Here is a 21740-nt window from a genome sequence, read left to right on the forward strand (position 1 = left end):
GACCCAGGGTTTTACAGGGAGGCAAACAAACACATACCCCAGCAGGTGGTTCCCCAAGCTCTCAAGAACTCCAGTATTACCAATCATGATTCAAGGATTTATTAAGTCATACATGCAAAACATACTGCTAATCGCATTAGCAAAAGATCAATGTAAAAACACTCCACAATTCTGCAACTGTCAATTTAAAAAATTTTGTTCTAGTGGTTGAAAGGTCCAAGCTCGTATTCTTGCCAGTGGGTAAGTTGTACAGAACTTCGTTAGCACGAGCACGGGGTTGACAGAACCTCACAGACCCCAAGGAACATCGTTAGGGCAAGGACAGGAAGCGTGTGCACGCTGTGAGGCAAGAGGCGGTCAGTGTTATTAGTCCAGGTGCAGTGTCGGTGATCTGGCAGGGTTTACAGTCTAAGAATATCTAGGTATTTTAAAAACTGTAAAGCTGCAACATAGGATTTTTACACCTAGTTACTAGAAAACCAAGGAAAGCACTTACTAGCTTTGGATAAGGTAACATGAAAACAGGAATGCACTTTTACTAATCTACAAAAAAAATTTTCTAATGCATATTCAGAACGATTTTATAATACAAGGAGGCATATTGCTCATTAAGAAGGGGTTCTATAAGAAAAGCACTTACTAAGTTACCAACTATGAGAATGATGAGGTCAAAGATGGATTAAATGCCCAATTTCAGGAGGGATGGGCACGTTTAAGGAAAAGCTTAAGAAAACACTTACTGATAATACCGGCCTTTCTTCATCATCTACTGCATTTGACAGAAATTAACCTTTTAAAACGTTTACCCGTGACACTTTTAATAGTTTATTACGTATACAATGTAGTGTAAATTAATCTCCATATTTTGTTAAAATACTGTTTTCATCCTCTGATCACAAGTGTTCCACACACTCCACCCAGTGCACCCGCGGCCAGAGCAGAATGCTTCATCGGAGGGAACACGGCAGTAAAAGCTCTGTTCAAAATCTCACCAAAGCTAATACACTAATTTGTTTTAAAAATCTCACTACGAAATCAAAACGATTGATCCAAAGAGCTGAGCTGTTACACTCGTTCATTATGATGTACAGTACAGTGTTAGGTAGTGAACATGGGCTGGTAAATCAGGATGCATTAAATGGCAACGTTTCAGGAAGGAGGCTGTACTGCTCTTCGCGTCTGAAACTCATTAGCGAGCGTCTGCATCTCCTGCCTCAGAAGCTAGTCTCTTCCAGACAAAGGTCTTTGAACAGTTTAGTGCTTAGTGTTCTTAGCCCAACAATGCAACTTAGTTCACAAGGTATTTTGGCAACTCTTAATCTGAGCAAGAATAGGGGCTTTGAGAAATAAGGCTTTAAGGAAGCTTGTCATCTTAGGGCTAAACTTTAATAGGATGTGAAAGTTTGAACTCTTACACCTTAAACAAACAAAACCTAGAAATTACTGATTGGTTCAAAACGGTTTTATGGAAAAACTAATCTGTAACAAAAACTTGGCATTGAGTGCGAAGGCTCCACCGTTTGAGCAAAGCGTACAAAGGGTCCTGGGGGACGGGGACAGGCGGGAGGGGCCCAGACATTCACAACAGCAGGCATTTTCTCTTCCTCTTCTTGACGGGGGGCGGGCAGAGAACCGCCCGGATAGCTTCATCAAACACCGTCTTAAGACCTCGCTGCGTGAGCGCCGAGCACTCCAGGTATTTGACGGCACCTGTGGGAAACACAGCCTCACCCTCAGATCAGAACGGGGGCGCCCCCCACCCTGACACGGCACCGAGGGCCCTGCTCTGCGGGGTCCCGAAAGGCAAGCCAGACCCCGAGTCCACTCCCCCAGGCGGGACTGCAGCCTCCATCACGAAAATAAAAACGTGGGCAAAGCAGACATGACAATGGGGGGTTCCATACCGATCTCCTTGGCCATGGCCAAGCCCTGCGGGTAGGTGATGGGTGTCAGCTTCTTCTCCTTCAGTTTCTCAATCGTGTCTTTATCATCCCTCAGATCAAGTTTCGTCCCCACCAGGATGATAGGAGTGTTGGGACAGTGGTGTCGCACTTCAGGGTACCACTAGGCACCAGCAGAGGAGGCAGTCAGCCTCTCCTTCGGAACCGCCCTCGCCTGAACTGTATCCACACAGGTGCCCAACTGCATCAACCACCCACTTGGTCACCGCGTCCCCTTGCCTAGCTCACACCCTCCAGAACCACCGACTGGCTGCGGTGTGTGCCTAGCCAGCCTGGAGCCCAGGACTCACGCCCCTACTGACAGCTATACTTGTCCGTGAGAGAGGAGAGAGGAAGGACAACCCCCCCACCCCCCCACCCAACTACTTTGTTTTTGGTAAAACAGGCCAGGTTCTTAGGTCATCTCAAAATCCCTTACGTATTCAAGGATGAGAATAAAGCTATCTGGACCCAGGTCTCAGCTCTGCCGCCATTACCCCCACCAGACACGTCCCCGATCCCAACTGAAGGGCCTCTCACCCGTCATTTTCACTACGTTCATGAAAGATGCCAGAGTAGAAAGTATGGTCATTATTTTTATTAGACCGACTCCGAAGTGCTTCATTATTTTAACCAGGAACACGGCACTTCTGAATCAGACCTTGAGACTTTAGAACTCTGCATACTCAAGTCATGTACCTAAAAAACTGATGACTTATGTAAAAAATTACCTAAGTAGTAGAATTACTAAAATCAACTTAAATAACTGAAAGTTTCTATCAGTAAATGGTATTTTATTTTTTAATGTTTCTTCCTGAGAGTGACATTATGTAACAAAATATTTTCCTAAAAAATCCCACTTACCTTTGCACGAACATTTTCAAATGATGCAGGACTCACAAGAGAAAAGCAAATCAAGAATACATCCTATAAAAAGAAAACAGGGAGGTGTTTAGAAAATGGTCTTACAGTGAGGAATGCACTTTGCTTCCTGAGTGCTGCTGGGAGGGAAGCATGGGGCCAGGGCATACGCCTTCTCCCCGACACGCCTGCAGTGTAGTCAGACGCTCCCAGACCAGAACCAGCATGTGAAGCACCAGTTACCAGTGAGAAGGGGAGTGGAGTACGAAATATGCTGTAAGTTACTCGAGGCTACAGAGAGACATCAAATTCAGACCCCTGGGAGGCCTCTTTTCCATCCTTCCCAGCTCCCACTGGGAACTAACTTGATGCTCTGTTACTACACGGGGACAAGAACGAGTGGCAGGTACTATGGCAGTATTTCTATAAAACTTGGTTTCAGTCCGTCAAAAGCAGATTCAAATTAAAAACTGTTATCCTCAAATGGTATGCTTTTCATTACGCTCCCATCAGAATCTTAAGTACAAACATTTTTAGATGGTCACTGGGTTCCAATTAAACTGCTTCTTAAAGAACTGCCGTCAGAGTCCCAGGCATAAAGCCGGGTCTCAAGAATTCGCTAAACAGGCACCTCCCTCTGGGAGGGAGGATGATCTGGTATGTAAGGGGCGTCTTGCCAGCTGTCAGAGCTTCTCAGACCCAAGGAGGGCCTCCGGAAAGCTTGCACCGTGTTGTGTAAAAAGTGAAATTTGGGACTTCCCTGGCAGTCCAGTGGTTACGACTCTGCGCTTCCACTGCAGGGGGGGAAAGGTCGGATCCCTGGTCCAGGGAACGAAGATCCCGCGTGCCACGAGGCGTGGCCAAAAAAGAAAAAGTGAAATTTAAATATTTACCCATGTTAAAAAATGCCTACGAGTTTCTAAAATGCTAGATTTATGAAACACTTTCCTGGAAAAAGGCAATTAGGCTACTCTGTGAAATGCACACAATTCCCAAGTTCCTTGCGATCATCCAGCTGCTATCTTGTACCTGAAAGGGAAGAAACATCCCACACAACAGCTTTTCGTAAACGACACTGAAAATGCTAGCACATGCACAAGCTCGTCCAAGAATCACCACAGCATCTCGGCACCTGGGCTGATCACATCTCAAAGCAGGGGTGGGTTAGCTCACCAGCGACGCGCAGCCTCGCCCGACAGGCCCTGCACCGGACACCAAAGCGGGAGGAAGGAGGACCCGCAGTGTGGTTAGTCCCGCTCCCGCCAAGCACTCGGGCCACGTGAGCTGCAAGGTAGAGCCTCCGCACTCCTTCCCCAACCAGCCTGGACAGGGGCCCTTGCACGACAGTCCCTCCTGTCCCCTGGGAGGGGGAGGAAAGCAGTTCACACACTGCTCTGATTCAAGCCAGTAGGTAAACTATCAGGCAAAACCCCAACCTTGAGTGCGTTAAATATAAAACACTCAAGGAACGTGAGGCTCAATAGGAAATCCTAGGAAAACTAAGTGAAACGAGAGAACAGATAAAGCTTGAAACTGAAGTCGATTGAAAGTTTTACATACGGCAATCGGCTTGTCTTTGCCCCTGGAGGGTATATCCTTACCATACGTTTCTCCAACCTAGTAATGCATGAGAACTTTGTTTGAGTTTAGTAAAAAGCGAGAAGAAAAATCAATATAACCAGTTACCTATTCTTCATCTGAATTTTGTCTCAACCCTCCCAAGGGATCTAAAAGCAGATGATGATCTAGCGGGTCTATAACGCCAGGCGCTGCTGAATCGCTCCATCACTCTGTGAAGGTCAGAGACGGTGGAGACCGAGGCGCGCTTCAACCTGTGGTGGCACAGGGAGGTTCCCTCCCCAGCATGAAGCCCATGGCTTCTGCTCAGCAAGGACATGCCAGAGGGGTGTCCCACCCTCAGCGAGGGCGTCCATCAGCAACGACACACCTCTTAAAGCTCTCCGGCCAAGTTCTCAGACAGGAGCCCAGCTGGAGCCAACAGGAGGCGTGGCCGTCTGCACGGCAGGCCTCTCGGCCGAGAGGCCATCCAGCAAGGCGGCCGGGTGTGAGGGCTGTGACCTCACGGGAGTGCGGCTCAAATGCAGGGACCCGCTCTACTGAAAGGACAGCGCTGCTCCCGCCCCCCGTGTGCATGGAGGGGCCGCCCAGAAGGGACCGCACTTCCAGCATGTACCACTGTGCTTTCAATTCACTCCTCTGTTCCAGTAAGAACTGAAGGCCTGCTCTTCAGCAACAGAGAACCTGGAATTCTAGAATCGAGAGAAAGACAGGCGAGACAACTATTTTAATTTCATCTCACTCAAGCTTCTCCGATTTACAATTTAAAGCGAATGTTAAAGTCTCTCTAACTATCCTGATTTGATCTATGGGCTATTTTTGAAGCCTGGTCCTCCGGAGACCTTGAAGTGATGCCAAAGCTTCATTGTGATACAGGGACTCATGGGGATTGGCCACAAAAACTCAGCTTCAAAATACCCTTTAACCACATCTGTTCTACCCTTTTGCATCTTTCAGAACATCTTTCTGATGGAGAAGAACATGCTTTCCGTCCCACATTAACGTGACACCGTCTGCCTGTTCCTTCCTCTTCCTTCTGCCCCCAGCCCAAACTCGGCTTGAAGAAAACGCCTCTAGCGCTTCTGCCGACTAACCTTCAGGCGTCCAGTCCCTCCCACCTCTGCTCTCCGACCTGCCGCGCTGTCCTTCTGTCCTCAGCCCTCCTCACAGGGTCACTCTCGTGTCCTGGAGCAGCGTCATTCCTCCTGAGCTGCTGTCTTGGGTCTCAGGCCCATCTCCCCTTTGGTCTGAAGGCTACTCTCCCTCCGTGGCGGCCTGTCCTCCCCACACCAGACGCCCCTGGGCCTCCACCGACCTTGACTCCTGTGCCGCAGCCCCATCTCCCTCACAGGCCCCAAAATGACAGCAGCCCTCGGCGCTCCTGCCCGTCCGCCCGCCTGCCGGCAGAGCCGTCCGCAAATGGACCAGCCTCTCCCAGGAGAATGAGGGGGCTGGACCTCACCGCTCCGAATGATGACCCCGTGCCCACCACCTTTTGGAGAACCAAGTGGAAGCTAATGGTTTAAACAGTTTTAACTCAGCCACACAGAGGATGCCAGGATTAAATGACCACAGGAAATACACGTCTCTTTGTAGGTCACGAAGACCTAGAGAGTGGGGAGACCTTTGTATGAAATCATCCAGCTGGCCCTTCAGGCATGGGTCAGGGCAGTGTCATGGATGAGCCACAGAAACAGCCTGCAAACCAGAGACCGGGCTTCATTTAATACAAAGTTCAGAGGTTTCTCTTTGCCAAGAAGAAATCCAGGTGCCAGCCTGCCACTTCCAGGGTCTGCTCCTCCTGGCAGGACAGCATGGCCCAAGGAAGGAGACCCTCCAGGCCCCAGCGTCTCAGCGCTCGGGGCGGCCCTCAGTAGCCAAGAGAACCCTCTCGTCTCCAAAGGAGCCCAGGCAGGCCCAGCTTTAACTGCTAGTGGGGTGCCCGCCCCTCTTTGCTCCTAAGCTGGCAAGGGGTGGGTTACACACTGCGGTGCAGGTCCACTGCCTTCCCCAGATGGGATGTGAAAAGTTCAAGTCCTGGCCCCGAAAGGACAACACCCACTTGGATTTCAGGCCTCACACACTACAGCCTGATTCAATGTGTCACTTATCTAGGCGTTCTTCAGCATGCAAAGTGGGGATCTTGCCAAGTCACCTTGCACTTACTGCGAGTGACCGCCTCAAAGGAAGAAGCCGCACCCTGCCCTGGACGCCCCGAGTCACAGCAGATGGTTCTCTTTTCTCAGTGGTGACACGCCGCCCTCCCAGATGTATCCAGTTGACTGGGGACTCCTACTCTACCACTCAACGCAGATGCCTTTGAAACCTGGACTCAGCAAGCACCCACTGGGGATGGAACAGTTTCCTAAACTATTCTACTGAAAAATACTGAAGAATTCAAACCATTTGGTGACTATGGGCTGATTTTGTGTGTGTGTGTGTGGTACGCGGGCCTCTCACTGTTGTGGCCCCTCCCGGTGTGGAGCACAGGCTCCGGACGCGCAGGCTCAGCGGCCATGGTTCATGGGCGCAGCCGCTCCGCGGCATGTGGGATCCTCCCGGACCAGGGCACGAACCCGTGTCCCCTGCATTGGCAGGCGGACTCTCAGCCACTGCGCCACCAGGGAAGCCCTATGGGCTGATTTTTAATACATAATCACAGTTAACTTTTACCTGGAGATTAACTGAGAAGCCAGCCAATTCAAGCCTCCCATTTTATGGTTTTGGTCTTTGTTTAGCACTCTTCCCAGAATTCAGCTAAAGGACAATCAGCAAAAATCTACAGCTCAAAGAAACTGTGCCTGGACTTCCCGGCAGGCCAGTGGTTAAGACTCCACACTTGCAATGCAGGGGGTGCAAGTTCAACCCCTGGTCGGGAACTAAGATCCCACATGCCACGGACCAAAAAAAGAAAGAAAGAAAGAAAGAAACCTGGCAATTCCTCTAGCAGAAAGCAACTGGAAAAGACAATAAGTTTTGCTTGGAAAAAGCCATATTTCAAAAGCAAAAAAAAACAAGATTTGGGTAGACTAGAACTAATTACTTCTTTTCACTCACACTCCCCCCCAGAACAAAGTGATAATTAAATCAGTGCAAGGGCGGAGGCCTGTCTTCTCCGGGATGTTTCCCTGACCCCAACCCCTCTGGCTGCCCGGCTCGCTGAGAGCGAGTCCTGCATCTTCCTCTCCTCTGGATGCAGCTCGGAACCGAGGGCCTCCCCACATCTACCAGCACAGCTACACAAACACAACGAGGAGTCCCAACAGCAGCGACACGCCTGGGGCTGTTCTACGTGCTCTACGCGCTACATCTATACTCATCCAGCCCTGCGAGGAACGGGGCAGGCCTAGAGGTGAAGAAACCTGCCCAGTCACAGGGCGAGGAAGGGGAGGGCGGAATTTGAACCCGAGGAATTCGCTCAACTGCCTCTGTGCAAACTGCCCTGGCCAGTTAGTCACTAACCCTCCAAAGCTGTTTTAAAAAGCACTTTTAAAACAAAGAACAGACATGTAACGAGAAGCAAATGATACAAGTAAGACAACTGCTTATTGAGAGAAAAGTGGCTTCTGACCATGTGTCCACCAGCTACGGCTCCATATAATTAGCTCTGGTAGAGACGAGCTGGCAGCTGGTAGGCAAGCAAACCCAATCTAACAATTTTCTGACTGGACACGGTGGACACATTTTTATAAAGCTAAAACCTCAATCTACATTGAGAAGATTTAGGTACTAAAGCTGCAAAAAATGAACATGTATTTTATAGAAAAACAGCATTAAACCTGTTAGATTAGTTACTAACTTGATCTAAAGAAACCTTAACCTTCACTGCTTAATTTGATTCTGTGGTACAAAACTGTCACAAAGCAAACTCATCTAGAAACTAACTGCTCTTAAAACTATTTAGCCAAAACAAAACAATCAATACCTATTTCAGACGGCTGTCCTAAAACTACACGGAAGAATGTAAAACGCACAGCGCCGTAGTTAATAACTGGTAATGCTCAAAAAATAAAAACAAGCAAAACCGTGGTTTGCATCCAGGCGGATATTCACTATTGAACTAATTTAACGTTATTTGTTATTACTCGATATACCCAAAAGATGGCAATATAAGCAAATCCAGAGGTGATACGAATTAATTAAATAATCAGGAATTGTAAAGGACAAACTAAAAATCAGTCATGCTCCTTACCGTTTGCGGATAGGATAGGGGACGTAATCGGTCATAATCTTCTTGTCCAGCTGTATCCCACAAGCCCAGATTCACCGGTTTTCCATCCACCATAACATTGGCAGAATAGTTGTCGAAGCTGTGGAACAGAGTGAAAATGGTTAGTCTCTAGCCGTGGAGCACAAGGCACAGACCTGGGAGCTGAGTGGTGCCCAGGCTGGGGTCGCGGGGGCAGAAAGCTGGGGAGGCCGAGGCAGGCCCAGAGGCGGCCAGGCCAGCAGGTGCCCAGCCCAGCCTGCAGGTGCGAGGCGAGGCTCCCAAGGGCTGAGAAGCAGAGGGAAAACGGGAACTGGAATGTAAGGGAAACAAAGGCAGCACTTGAGAAAAACACCCGAGAAACAGGAACAAGCTACTAAATTTAACCAAAACAAGTCGCTGTCAGCAATAAAAACCTGCTTGCCTTTAATGAAGAGAGCATTAAAGTTTTTCTCCCCAGGAAGAAATAAAGTATAAAATTAATCCCTCTTTCAAACCCCACGTGTTGATTTTTCCATGTACACGTGTGAGTCATTCTCAGTTAGGGGGCACACCAGGATGGCTGCGCTGGCAGTGTTTCCAGAACAACACCACCCCCCCAAGATGAGCCTTGGTCATCCACCTTGTGACCAAAGTGCAGGGTAATGCAAAGCAAACTGGATCTGAGAAGCTATGGTGTAACGCTTTCAAAGTGAGTTCACACAGGTATTTAAATTAATTTGAGGCTGCTACACACAAATTAGTTTATCTATAAGAGGAAGCCTAGAAGGTCTACAGGCTGACAGGGGGAAAATAAGGTTGACATTAAAAAATTACGGCGAGTACCATGAAGTAGCTCATTAAAATCTGGCTTCACAAGGTAAACCAGGGCAAATGCCAAGCAGAATACAACACATCAGCCTTTAAAATAGAATTCCAGAATTAATTTTTGCATACTTAAGACTAAAACTTAGGATCTTACTACACTGTGACAGCAAAGTCATGGTCTGAGTAAGTTCCATTGTGATTTATAAAAGTTAATGACCAAACCAGCTTTCATAAAGAAAAGGTCTCATATGCTGTATTTCCGCTTCAGTGGGAAGATGATAGATTATTCAATAAACGGTACTGGGACTTTTTTTCTTTGCAACCTGTGAAGAAGAATCAGGTTCCTGCCTCATACCATACCAAAAAATAAACTCTAAATGAAGGAAAAATAAAAACTTCAGCTACAAAAATCCTACAGAACATTTTTAATAAGACATTAAACTCAGGGAAAAGGTAGGATGGCATGTTTACATAAAAAAGCAGAAGACACCATAACAAAGTTCAAAGACAAATGAGAGACAGAGGCATAAATATTTCTCATACACACAGTTCCAACAGTAAGAAGAATTTTCAGTGGAAAAACAAGCAAGGGATTTCAAAAGGCAATTCACAGAATATTATATATGGACAGTAAACATTCAAACGATTTTAACCTCACCGGTGACCAGAAATGCAAATGATGAGGTCACTTTTTTTAACTCATGTTAACCACAGTATGTATGAAGGGGGTGTTTCAGTCACAGCTGCTCAAAGTGACAGCCTGTGGGACAGCAACTGTGTAGCATCTATCAAAGCATAAAGTGCCCGTTCCTTTGCTTTGCCACAGTTCCTCTAATTATCTATCACATGTGCACAAAGACACGTGCAATGATATTTAGCCAGCCCTGTTTGCAATGCCAAGTGACCAGTGGTTAAGTCCGCTACAGCACTTTAGTCAGTAACAGCTGTTAATGATTTAGCTCTAGCTACATGTGGAGATTAAGAAAGTCCCCACCATAAATTCAGGACAGTGTGATCCCACTTACGTTAAAACACACACAGGACACCGAGATGTGCCTGTTGTGACTGAGGGGGTGAGCACAGTGGGAAGTGAGGCGTTTCCTCTCCACCAGCACCGCAGCCATGAGGACAGAGCTCCCAGCAGCAGGGCGGTGCGTTACGAGGCTCCCTGGTAACCCCACCATCAGAAAAGCACTTTTCCACCCCCGCCCAGTTCTGCTGCCAACAGGGAATAAGCAGCTCAGTAGCTGATTCCGTCCTCCCATCCGTCCCCCCACTCTACACCCCACCACGCACACACACCCTGATTTCAATTCCAAAGCCCAATAACTCAACAGTGACATGTAACCGTTGAATTACTCGCCAGAAAAGGCCAATTAAAACATAATGGAGTATTTTGTTCCAGTTCCTTGACCCTTCACACAAAGAGCCCAGAAAGCCAAACTTATCCGAAACTCTTATATTATCCAGTCTCTGTACTTCACAGTTGGTTTAACTTTCACTTCCCGAATATCTAAAAACCAATTAGGAAAGCTGTGTGCTTCATCACTGTGCAGAAACTTTACGTTAGATTATTATTTTTTTTTTAAAGACACCAATTGTACTTGACCATTTGTTACTTTTCTTTTTAAATTTATTTTTGGCTGTGTTGGGTCTTCGTTTCTGTGCGAGGGCTTTCTCTAGTTGTGGCAAGCGGGGGCCACTCTTCATCTCGGTGCGCAGGCCTCTCACTATCGCGGCCTCTCTTGTTGCAGAGCACAGGCTCCAGATGCGCAGGCTTAGTAGTTGTGGCTCACGGGCCTAGTTGCTCCACGGCATGTGGGATCTTCCCGGATCAGGGCTCGAACCCGTGTCCCCTGCATTAGCAGGCAGATTCTCAACCACTGCGCCACCAGGGAAGCCCCTGCATTAAGTATTTTTTAAAAGTCCAAATACCTTATCATGAGACCTCAGTGACTGAAAGGAAAATTAATCACATCTGTTTGCATAAGGATTAAGAAAGAGCAGAACAAAGGTCAATAGAATCCAAAGCAACATATGACAGACAAGTTAATTTCCAGTTTAACTCAGGATACTTACACAGTGGGGATATACTCTCCAGGAAAGGCATTGGTCGTATAACTGATCAGGAGGCAAGTTTTACCTACAGCTCTAAAGAGAGAAAAAAATGGTGTAAGTTGCTTAGTCAACATGAATGCAGTCTTAGATTTCATTATTCGGTGAAAATAACTTATAGAAAAATCAAGAAGTATATACATCAAGTACTTAGCCCTAAAGAGTTTCTATAACCTTTTATTTAACACTACACATAGTTTTATCCTGAAATTTAAAGTAAACAAACTAGAACTACTCAGAAAGGCAGAGTCCAGAGGCTTCACACTCTGCTTTTGCTTTAGGTATTAGCACTAGTAGTCAGGAAATACTTGTTAATAAGCACAAGGTTGAACAGGAACAGTATTTTAAATTGACTGATTGATGGCTGTGTTGGGTCTTCGTTGCTGCGCACGGGCTTTCTCTAGTTGCGGCGAGCGGGGGCTACTCTTCGTTGCAGTGCATGGGCATTTTGGTGACTTCTCTTGTGGCGGAGCACGGGCTCCAGGTGCGTGGACTTCAGTAGTTGTGGCACACGGGCTTAGCTGCTCCGCAGCATGTGGGATCTTCCTAGATCAGGGATCGAACCTATGTCCCCTGCATTGGCAGGCAGATTCTTAACCACTGCACCACAAGGCATGTCCCCGGGAAAAGTATTTTTAAACTGAAAGTCTCTTCTGTGAAGATCTCTAGAAGGCTTTCATCCAAGAATCTGCAAATCTATCCTCAAATTATTTTGATGAATACTAATATGCAAACATAGCTTTCCTCTCCAGCTTCCATTTTGTTGCTAAGTAATATATTTTGCTGCCTCCGAGTGGCAGCTCAAATCCCACCACCTTCCTAAAGCCTTCCCTCTGGCCATCAGTGACAGCTGTTCTCTAAAGAGAGTGCTTAGTTACCAACCACCACACACAACTGCTCTCACTTTAATTCATCTGCATTCACGTGCCACCTTGCCACATCCTCACATCCACCATAAACTTTTTTTTTTTTTCCTGGTACGCGGGCCTCTCACTGTTGTGGCCTCTCTCGTTGCAGAGCACAGGCTCCGGATGCGCAGGCTCAGCGGCCATGGCTCACGGGCCCAGCCGCTCTGCGGCATGTGGGATCTTCCCAGACTGGGGCACGAACCCGTGTCCCCTGCATCGGCAGGCGGACTCGCAACCACTAAGCCACCAGGGAAGCCCCACCATAAACTTTTAGAGCAGCTAACACATTACATTCCAGACATATTAATTAATGGCTCAGGGACGCTGGAGTAAACTTCCCAAACAGCTGCAAAGAGGAGAAGTAACAGAGAAGAGTGTAGAAATACTCCCGAGACAGGAGGGCCTCCCGCACAACTGGAAGCAGATACAGGGTGCCAGGGCGGTGATGAAAGTCTCCCAACCACTTGGAAAATTTTTCAGGGGGGTATCACCTAAAAATTAAGACGATCACTGCACCAGTAGCCAACACACATTCTCTAAATTTTACAACATTCACAGGGTGGCTTCAGGGGCTTCTCAGAGTCCCTGGCCTCCCAAGGGCTCACCAAATAAATGCTCCTTACACGGGCCCATCTCCCTGCTGTCCTCTGTTGGCTCACCAAGGTCACGAGATACACTGGAGCTCTGAGTCGTAAGATTTTGTTGTTCAATCTCAACTACTACTATAAATTAGGACTCACAATAAAGAAGTTAAGTGATTTTCTATTTTCCTTGCACTCTTAGCAAAAACCTCTCAACAAGAGCAGATTACATACAGGCCCAGGCAGTCTTGCCAATACTTGTTGCACTCGTAACATTATCAAGGCTTAACAAAAGCTGGAACTCCCTCACCCCAAAGACCTCATAGTCAAACATGACATCATCAGGAGCTAGCGTCCAACTCCTAAAGGCTTTCTAAACAGAAATGACTCATTGGCCATACATTTTGTTAAAAGCTTAGAATGTTAAAAAAAAAAAAAAAAAAAACCTGAATGAGTAGGAGTCTGAGATATCTGAAGTCATTGTCCCAGATGTGCGACCCATAGCCAACTCTACCACTTACTGGCTGGAATTGTTTAAGTTTCAACTTCCTTATGCCTCAGTTTTCTCAATTGTAAGATGGATACAAAACTACCAACTCCATCACCAAACTATTGTGAGCATTAATGCAATTTCAATCTATACCAACAAACTGGGTGCTATGCCAGAAGTACACTAGGTGCTAAAGACACTGCAACGCACAAGATCTCATGGAACTTATGCAGTTACTAAACTAAAAAATGAAAAATGCAGTCATTACACAAAATTATAGGTGTGATAAGTGTTACTAAAGATGCTCTGGAGATGGACAGCAAAGGGATCTAACCTAGTCTTGGGGGCAGAGGCGGCAGCAATGTCATTGAGACTGATGAGTGGGGACACAGCAAGGAGGAACATTCTAGGCAAACGCAACAGCACGTGGCGAGACCCAGACTACAAGAAGCCCAGTAAAACTGAAGGACGAAGAAAGAATGGGCAAGTGGCAGAGGGAAATCTGAAGAAGTTGTCCTCTCTTCTCCTTAAGGGCCTGGAACTTGATGCTACTTGGGAAGTAACAGAAGATTTTTGTTGCCGAGAAACCATTAGATTTGCATTTTCAGAAGCAGCCTCTGATGACAGTGTGGAAAGAGGACCAAAGAAGTTGAAACTGGAGGCTGAAAACAAGGAAGCAGCTGCCACTGTGTTCCAGGAACCAGCCCTGGTGGCCTGGACCGTGGAGGGGGTTTCAGGGTGCAGAGAAGTGGGCCACTTCAAGAGCTACCGAGATGTGGGGCAAAACAAGCGTGGCTTGGCCAGGGGCTGGATGTGGTAGCTGAGGAAGAGAGTGGACTCTAAGGCCAGGATAAGTGAATCTCTTTTCAAAATTACAAATGTTGCTGTGTAAAAATGTTAATAGTTATTGCCTCTTAATGTCAAAGATAAGAAGCTCTAAAAGTTTTAACTGTTATGTTAAAATATCACAGTTTCACTTCAGAGACCCTGTCCTAAGTCTCTCCTCTATGCATGAGGAACAAAGCCATCACTATAAATACCACCAACTGTGTTTTAAATGCTCCAAAATTTCTTTTCCTGAAACTCCACCTTCAGCTGAACCTTCATCTTTTGAAAGGTTTAACTGTAAAGGAATTCAAGGTACTGGCATCACCTGATAATAAATGAAATTTTATTACCAATCATCATTTGCTAAAAAGCTGTATTCTATAAGAAAATTAGTAAAGTATAAAATTCTGACTTTTTAAAATAAGTACATGTCCAACCTTTGATTTAAATGTTTACTTAATTTTAAAAAACAGATAAAAAGAAAAGGTTATTTACCTCCCATTAGTGTATTTATTCACCGCTTTTAAACACACTCCACAAATAAATGCTAGAGGCCAAAGTCAACATCGGCTCTAGACAAAGTCACAGCTTTTCCCCACAGAAAGAATAGAAGCAGTTATTTGGTCAGCCTTGACTGATGCTGCTGCATAATTTCTGGAAGTTACTATTTGCTTTGGAATTTCCAATTTTATATATTTAACTATTCGGTTCGGTCTCTTTTTAATCTTTGAAAGATGCTGTAACTCTAGAAAGTGAATGAGTCTACTAGAAGAACATTCACATAAACACATTTTTTTTTAATTTAAGAAGTATCTTATTTGTGATAAATAATCGCAACTGTTACTAGTTTTTTTACGGGTTACAAAGTTGACAGTGTAGATAGAAAATATTTATTTAAGTTTTAAGTGACAGTGAGTCATCACACAACATTTTAATCTAACGGCAATTGAGCACATTTTTTTAACCTATGCTTCTGCTCTATCCTGTAGAAATAATCAAGACCAAAGCCAGTAAATTATGTTCCTACTATGTCCTTTATTTTTCCATTAGGAGAACCTCAAGGAAAACTTTTCCTTAAAAAATTGTTGGTAAACTTCAGTGTTACTTCCTGAAACCTATAAGCCAAAACTTAAAAGCACATAAAAATCGATAAATCTGTAAACACTGGCAATTTCCTCACATTAAAAAAGTAAGGGATGGGGCTTCCCTGGTGGTGCAGTGGTTAAGAATGTGCCTGCCAACGCAGGGGACACGGGTTCGAGCCCCGGTGCAGGAAGATCCCACATGCCGCAGAGCAACAAAGCCTGTGAGCCACAACTACTGAGCCCACGTGCCACAACTACTGAAGCCCATGCACCTAGAGACCTTGCTCTGCAACGAGAAGCCACTGCAATGAGAAGCCCTCGCAAGGCAACGAAGAGTAGCCCCCGCTCGCTGCAACCAGAGAAAAGACCACGCGCACGGCAACGAAGACCCAATGCAGCCAAAAATAAAATAAATAAATTTATTTTTTTAAAAAAGTAAGGGATGGACTTCCCTGGCGGTCAGTGGTTAAGACTCTGTGCTTCCACTGCAGGGAGCATGGGTTCGAGCCCTGATGGGGGAACTAATGAGATGCCACACACCACCCAGAGCAGACAAAAAAAAAAAAAAAAAAAAAAAGAAAAGAAAAAAGTAAGGGATCCAGGCAACTCAAAAAGAAGAAGATTCTGCATTGCCTTAAAAAAAATAAAAAAGATAAATTGATCTTAGTAGGACAGAAAAACCAGATTTCTCCAATGACTATTGTAAACCAAACTAAGGAGCCTGTATTGCTGTCTAAAAGTATCTAGATCTTTTTTTCCCCCGTTTTATTGCGGTATATTTTACATACAGCACTATATAAGTTTAAGGCGTTTAACAATGATTCAACTTATATACATCATGAAATGATTACCACAATAGGTTTAGTGAATATCTATCAGCTCTTAAAGGTACAACATCAAAGAAATAGAAAAAAATTTTTCTCCTTGTGATGAGAACTCTTAGGATTTATTCTCTTAACAACTTTCATCTATAACATACAGCAGTGTTAATTACCTTTATCATGTTGTACATTACATACCTAGTACTTATTTATAACTGGAATTTTGTTCCTTCTGACTCCCTTCTAATTCCCCCTCCCCTAACCCCTAGAAGTACCTAGGATCTTAACAAATTAATAGAATGTAGTGGAATGTTAATTATAAGTATCAAATATACATTTATACTTATTGCATTAATGAAAGACCCTGAATGAAAGTCCTCAATTTATGCCAAGAAATGGGTTTTGGGGACTTCAGTTATACGTTTACTGAAGACACCAGCCCTTCAGTAAATGTATAACTACGCAGAGAGTTAAGTTCAGAAAATGTATGGATTAATAGAGCAATTTAGTGCTACAAAAACACAAAACCCTAACTGAAATTCTGATGTTCTGCCACCAACAGGGGACATTCCAACCAACTTAGAGAAAGCCAGTCATTATCACCATTGGAGGCTTCAAAAAGTTCAGATTCTCAACACTTAGGTTACTAGAACACTCAAGGCTGAAGATGCCACCTACGATAGAGTTCAAATCTGAAGCAGCCGTTACTCCAGACTGTCATTCTAGAACCACCAAGCCTAACCCTGGGGTAGCTGATTATACGGGTCAGCTAAAGATGCAGAGTTCAAAACCAAGAATTTATATCTAACTGTGTGTCACCCCCATTCTCCTTCCAAAATCAGCTTCTGTTATCAAATCCTCTTAAACTACTGCCCCCAAATGGGAACACGTTACCATGTGATAAAGCAAATAGAGCAAACTCTTGATTACAGAATCTAAGTGGTGGGCATATGAGTGTTCACTGCACAATTCTTCCAACTTTCCCATGTTTGACATTTTTCACATTAAGATGGTGGAAGAAAAAATCCCGTCTGGTGACATGTGGTAACTGCCCTGGTAGCAGGATCCCTGGTAAAACATCTCCTTTCTAGGAAGACTACAATTCTAAGTTAGGGCTACCTGATGATGCAAAGGTGAAAAAGTAGGAAGTACAAAGACATTAACTGACTAATGCAAAAGACAGATTATAAAAGGGTGGCTTTAAGGTTTCTAAAAATGGACTCCTGATAGTCCTTCACTGAACCCAACCCCAAACTTTTAGCTGGAATTATCACCTGAAATTAAAACAACAGCAAAAAACACATTACACAGAATTTTACCAACCAAGATCAGATTCAAACACTAAACATAAATTTGGAAGGCAATGCAGAAACTTAAACTCATGGATCACACCATTACTGCTTGTTCAATGGAAGTAGGCAGGAACTGGTGTACATTCCTATCAAGATGACATCATGGAAGGCATTTATCATGCTCAACTAAAAAAATTCCTGGACAGCAATGTCTAAATCAGACACTGGGCTGGAGAGACCACTAACGCCACCTGGAGTGAAATGGGGAACGGGGGCTCAAGTCACTCACCCCCAGCCTCCCAGTCAAGCAAAGCCGAAACAACACACAATTAAAAGTGGCTGTTCAGGACCTCCCTGGCAGTCCAGTGGTTAGGACTCTGCGCTTCCACCCAGAGGGCACGGGTTCGATCCCTGGTTGGGGAAGTTCCACGTGCCACACAGTGCAGCCAAAAATTTAAAATGTGGCTGATCATAAATGTGAGATGCTGTCTTACCTAAGTAAAGCTGAGAGAAAATCGTGGGGCAGAAGTTCCCCAAATTAAAGTGACAAACCCCATGTTCAGGAAGGACTAACAGAATCAGGATCAACAGAAGGATTAACACAATTAAAAAGTATCAAAATTTACCTCACATTTGATACTCAATGCCAACTGAATTGGTGTATAGAAAATAATCCATTAGAAGAATATAGGCTTGGGGACTTCCCTGGTGGCGCAGTGGTTAAGAATCCACCTGCCAATGCAGGGAACATGGGTTCCATCCCTGGTCCAGGAAGATCCCGCATGCCTCGGAGCAGCTAAGCCCGTGTGCCACAACTACTGAGCCCACACTCTAGAGCCCACGAGCCACAACTACTGAGCCCACGTGCTGCAACTACCGAAGGCCGTGCGCCTAGAGCCCGTGCTCCGCAACAAGAGAAGCCACCGCAATGAGAAGCCCGCGCACCGCAACGAAGAGTAGCCCCCGTGCACTGCAACTAGAGAAAGCCCGTGCATGGCAATGAAGATCCAGTGCAGCCAAAAATTAATTAATTAAAAAAAAAAAACAATGTCAGAGGCAGAAGCTAAGTTCTAAAAAAAGAAGAAGAATATAGGCTAATTGGTGCTAATTATAATACAGTTACGACAGAGCCTTTAACCAGAATATTTTTAAAATAAGGAAGCCTCCAATTTGTGGAACCTCAACCAGTTTGCCTTCCCTGCTTAAACTGCCCCTAACTGCCTGAAATTCCATAACATTAAGCAACTTTCACGCCACAAAATTTAGACCCGCACTTATAGCTGTAACAATTTTTTAATAAAACATTCCCATCGGGAATATAGTTTATTCAGATAAAAGCAGGAAAATACTTTTGATGGAAAAAGTATATATCTAGATTTTTCACTTAAGCCATGTCTGCTACATGTTAGCCCTGATTTAAAGTAATACAGCTCAATTTTTTTTGTAAAGGTACATTTCACTTCTAATGTCAACATCAATGTCAAATACAGTACTAAAAAACTGACAGAAAACTCTAGGTCACCGTGTTTTATGCCTAACACTCCTTCCACAGAGCCTAGCAATGCCTCAGAGTAACAGAAACAGCAATAATAATAAAAATACTGGCAGCTGGCACTCAGTAAGCACTCAGTAGGGGCCAGGCACCTGTGAGGCACTTAATAGCCAGCATCATGTTTAATCTCACAATTTCCCCTTGAGGCACCTCTCTTGGGGGATGAGTGATATGCTCAGGGTTTCCCCGTAAGTGGTGAGGTGGGGATATGAAGGAAGGATCCAGATTCCACAGTAGGCATTCAACAAGTATTTAACTAGATAAACAAGCCAAGCAAACAGTAGAGGTCCACAGTCTCTAAGTATAATTAAGTAAACTGAATATGTCTTCTGTGCATATGTTTTTAAATTTTTCAAATAAGAATATTACATTCTAGGATTAGGTAATGGATTATCAGCAATATGACTTTAAAAAAACTAGTATGTATTACTGATTCCGCATTCTTATTTTTTAAAGGAAATTCAGATAATTTAAAATGTTCCTAAGACAGTGACATATGCTCAGTTAATTCAGTAGCAAAAGGATCAAAACTTCATTTAAATGAATTTAGTGATTTCACTGTTAAACCAATTAACTGAACATTTCCCCCAAATTAAAGCTTTCTTTTAAAGGGTTAAAAAACACAAAACTACTATACATATTCCTAAATAGAAACTTACAATTTTTAATAATATAGACAGAACTATGAAGTGTCAATAATCTTTCACATTTGTGAGCCTGACAAATCATACAGAGGGCATCTTTTTAAAACAATCAGTTGTCTGATTGTCCTTCATGGATCTGAATTAGTTATAGAAACAAGTCAAATGTCTAATTTACAATGATCTAAAGAAACCGAGAACTCATAAATTCATCGAGGCATAAAAGCAAACCAGCCCTTATAACAAGTTTAGGGTACAGGGATGCCAGAACTCTTCGTTCGACTTTACAAGACTCCAAATAGGTACCAGTTGCATTCTGACTTCGCTGCAACTGGTAGTAATTCTTGGAGCTTCCTTGTTAATGCTCATGTACTCGAACCATGCTGAGACGCACGATTTTGCTCGGATTACACTGAGATTCTTGTTTCCAGGGGAGGAAAAAACTGCCTAAGACAAGTCTTCCTTTAGGGCCGGGAACCACCACAGACAGTAGTGAAAAGAACTGTTTTGAGTCACAGGGCGGCCCGGCTCAGGGAGGCTGTTCTGCTACATCCCAAACCTAACGCATGAGGCGAAGGCCAGCTTTTTCTTATTTTCTTTTCTTTCTTTCCTTTTTTTTTTAAAATGTATGACCACACCACATTCCGAGAAAGGAACCGTCTTAAGCACACCCAGCTCCTCGCAGCTAGAAATCCTAAGTTTCCCCACCTTAATAGCAAACAGAGAGTCCCTTAAAAAATCAGAAAAGTGGCTTAAGTACAAGCGGAAGGCACCCCCTGGCGAATCAGTTTAGGATCCACCCCCAACCAGCCCGTGCACATATTCCTCCCCTACGACCGAGCTGGGACCGCCGGGACCCACGAAGGTCTCAATGAAACTCGAGGTTAATGGGAAAATCAAGAGGGGGTCCTTTTTTAAGAAAGGCAACTCCCTAAACCCACCCAAACTACAGGCAAACGAGGGAGGGTGGCGGCCCGGGTCGAGTTCTGCCGGGCGGTCAGCGGGCCGGGGAGAAAGCGGGAGGGTGGAGTTCACTTTCCCTCCGGCCGCCGATCGCCGATCCCCTCCCTCCCCCCACCACCACACACACACCAAAAAATAAAAAAATAAAAAAGCCGGAACCAGGGCCGCGCCGTCCGGTCCCGGGGAGGGTGGCGGCCCACGCCCCCCGCCCCGCGCCCCGCGCCCGGGAGAGGCCCGGCCAGGCCCCAGGCCAGCCCGCGGCGCCCGCCCGCCCGCCAGGCCCCTAGCCCCGGCCCTCGACCCCCGGGGCGGCCCGCGCACTCACCCGTCTCCCACCACCACACACTTGATGGCCTGCATCTGGGCCGCTCTCTGGGCCGCGGCGGCGGCGGCCGGGCACTGAGGCGAAGAGCGGAGAGCTCGGGGCGCGGCGGGCGGGCGGGCGCGCGGCTGCGGGCGGCGGGGCGCGGGGTGCCGGGGCCGCTGTCCACGCCGCCTTGCCCTCCGCCGATGGGAAGCCGGAGCCCAGCAGCAGCCACCACCCAAAGCTGGGGAAAACTGCAGAGAAACAGGAAATGGCCGCTCCACTCACATCCGGCCTCCCCTCCCCCGCCCCGGCGCCTCCGCTCCCAGGCTCCGGGGCGGGGCCGCTCCCGCCCGCGCGACTCCCGGGGTTTCTCTAGGCTTCGGGAACGCTCGGGAGCGCTCGGGAACGCTCGGGAACGCTCGGGAACGCTCGGGAACGCTCGGCTCCGGACTCCGGGAGCCGGGAGCGGGGCGGGCCGCCCGCCATCTTTGTGCGCTTCGGCCGCGGTCCTGGCCCCGCCCCGCCCGCCCAGGTGGGCCTCGAGGGAGGCCCCGGCTTCCAGGAGCCGGCTCCCCAAGTCCGCGACCAACTGCTGTCGGAGGCCGCCCAAGGGGTGAACATCTGTTCTTTGTGATCCCCATAATTTAGGTGATGACAAGGCCCTTCTAGAAAATTCGCAACCTAGAACTATAAAGAAAAGACCATACATGGTACCATTAATCAGATAACTAATGTTCATTCAGCCAAAAATAGGTTGAACTTTC

General features: G+C 46.0%; 1 protein-coding gene across 1 annotated transcript; it reads right to left on the reverse strand.

The window, feature by feature from the left end:
* Positions 1–83: 83 nt before the first annotated feature.
* RAC1 (Rac family small GTPase 1) lies at positions 84–21308 on the reverse strand. The gene is made up of 6 exons (XM_030846053.3): positions 20995–21308; positions 11473–11544; positions 8572–8689; positions 2805–2867; positions 1905–2064; positions 84–1710 (listed from the first exon to the last, which is right to left on the reverse strand). Exons 1-6 carry the CDS (start codon positions 21027–21029, stop codon positions 1580–1582), a joined length of 579 nt encoding a protein of 192 aa, XP_030701913.2. The 5' UTR covers positions 21030–21308; the 3' UTR covers positions 84–1579.
* Between the last annotated feature and the right edge of the window lie 432 nt (positions 21309–21740).

This window comes from Globicephala melas, chromosome 15, assembly GCF_963455315.2.
Source record: "Globicephala melas chromosome 15, mGloMel1.2, whole genome shotgun sequence".
Taxonomy (NCBI): domain Eukaryota; kingdom Metazoa; phylum Chordata; class Mammalia; order Artiodactyla; family Delphinidae; genus Globicephala; species Globicephala melas.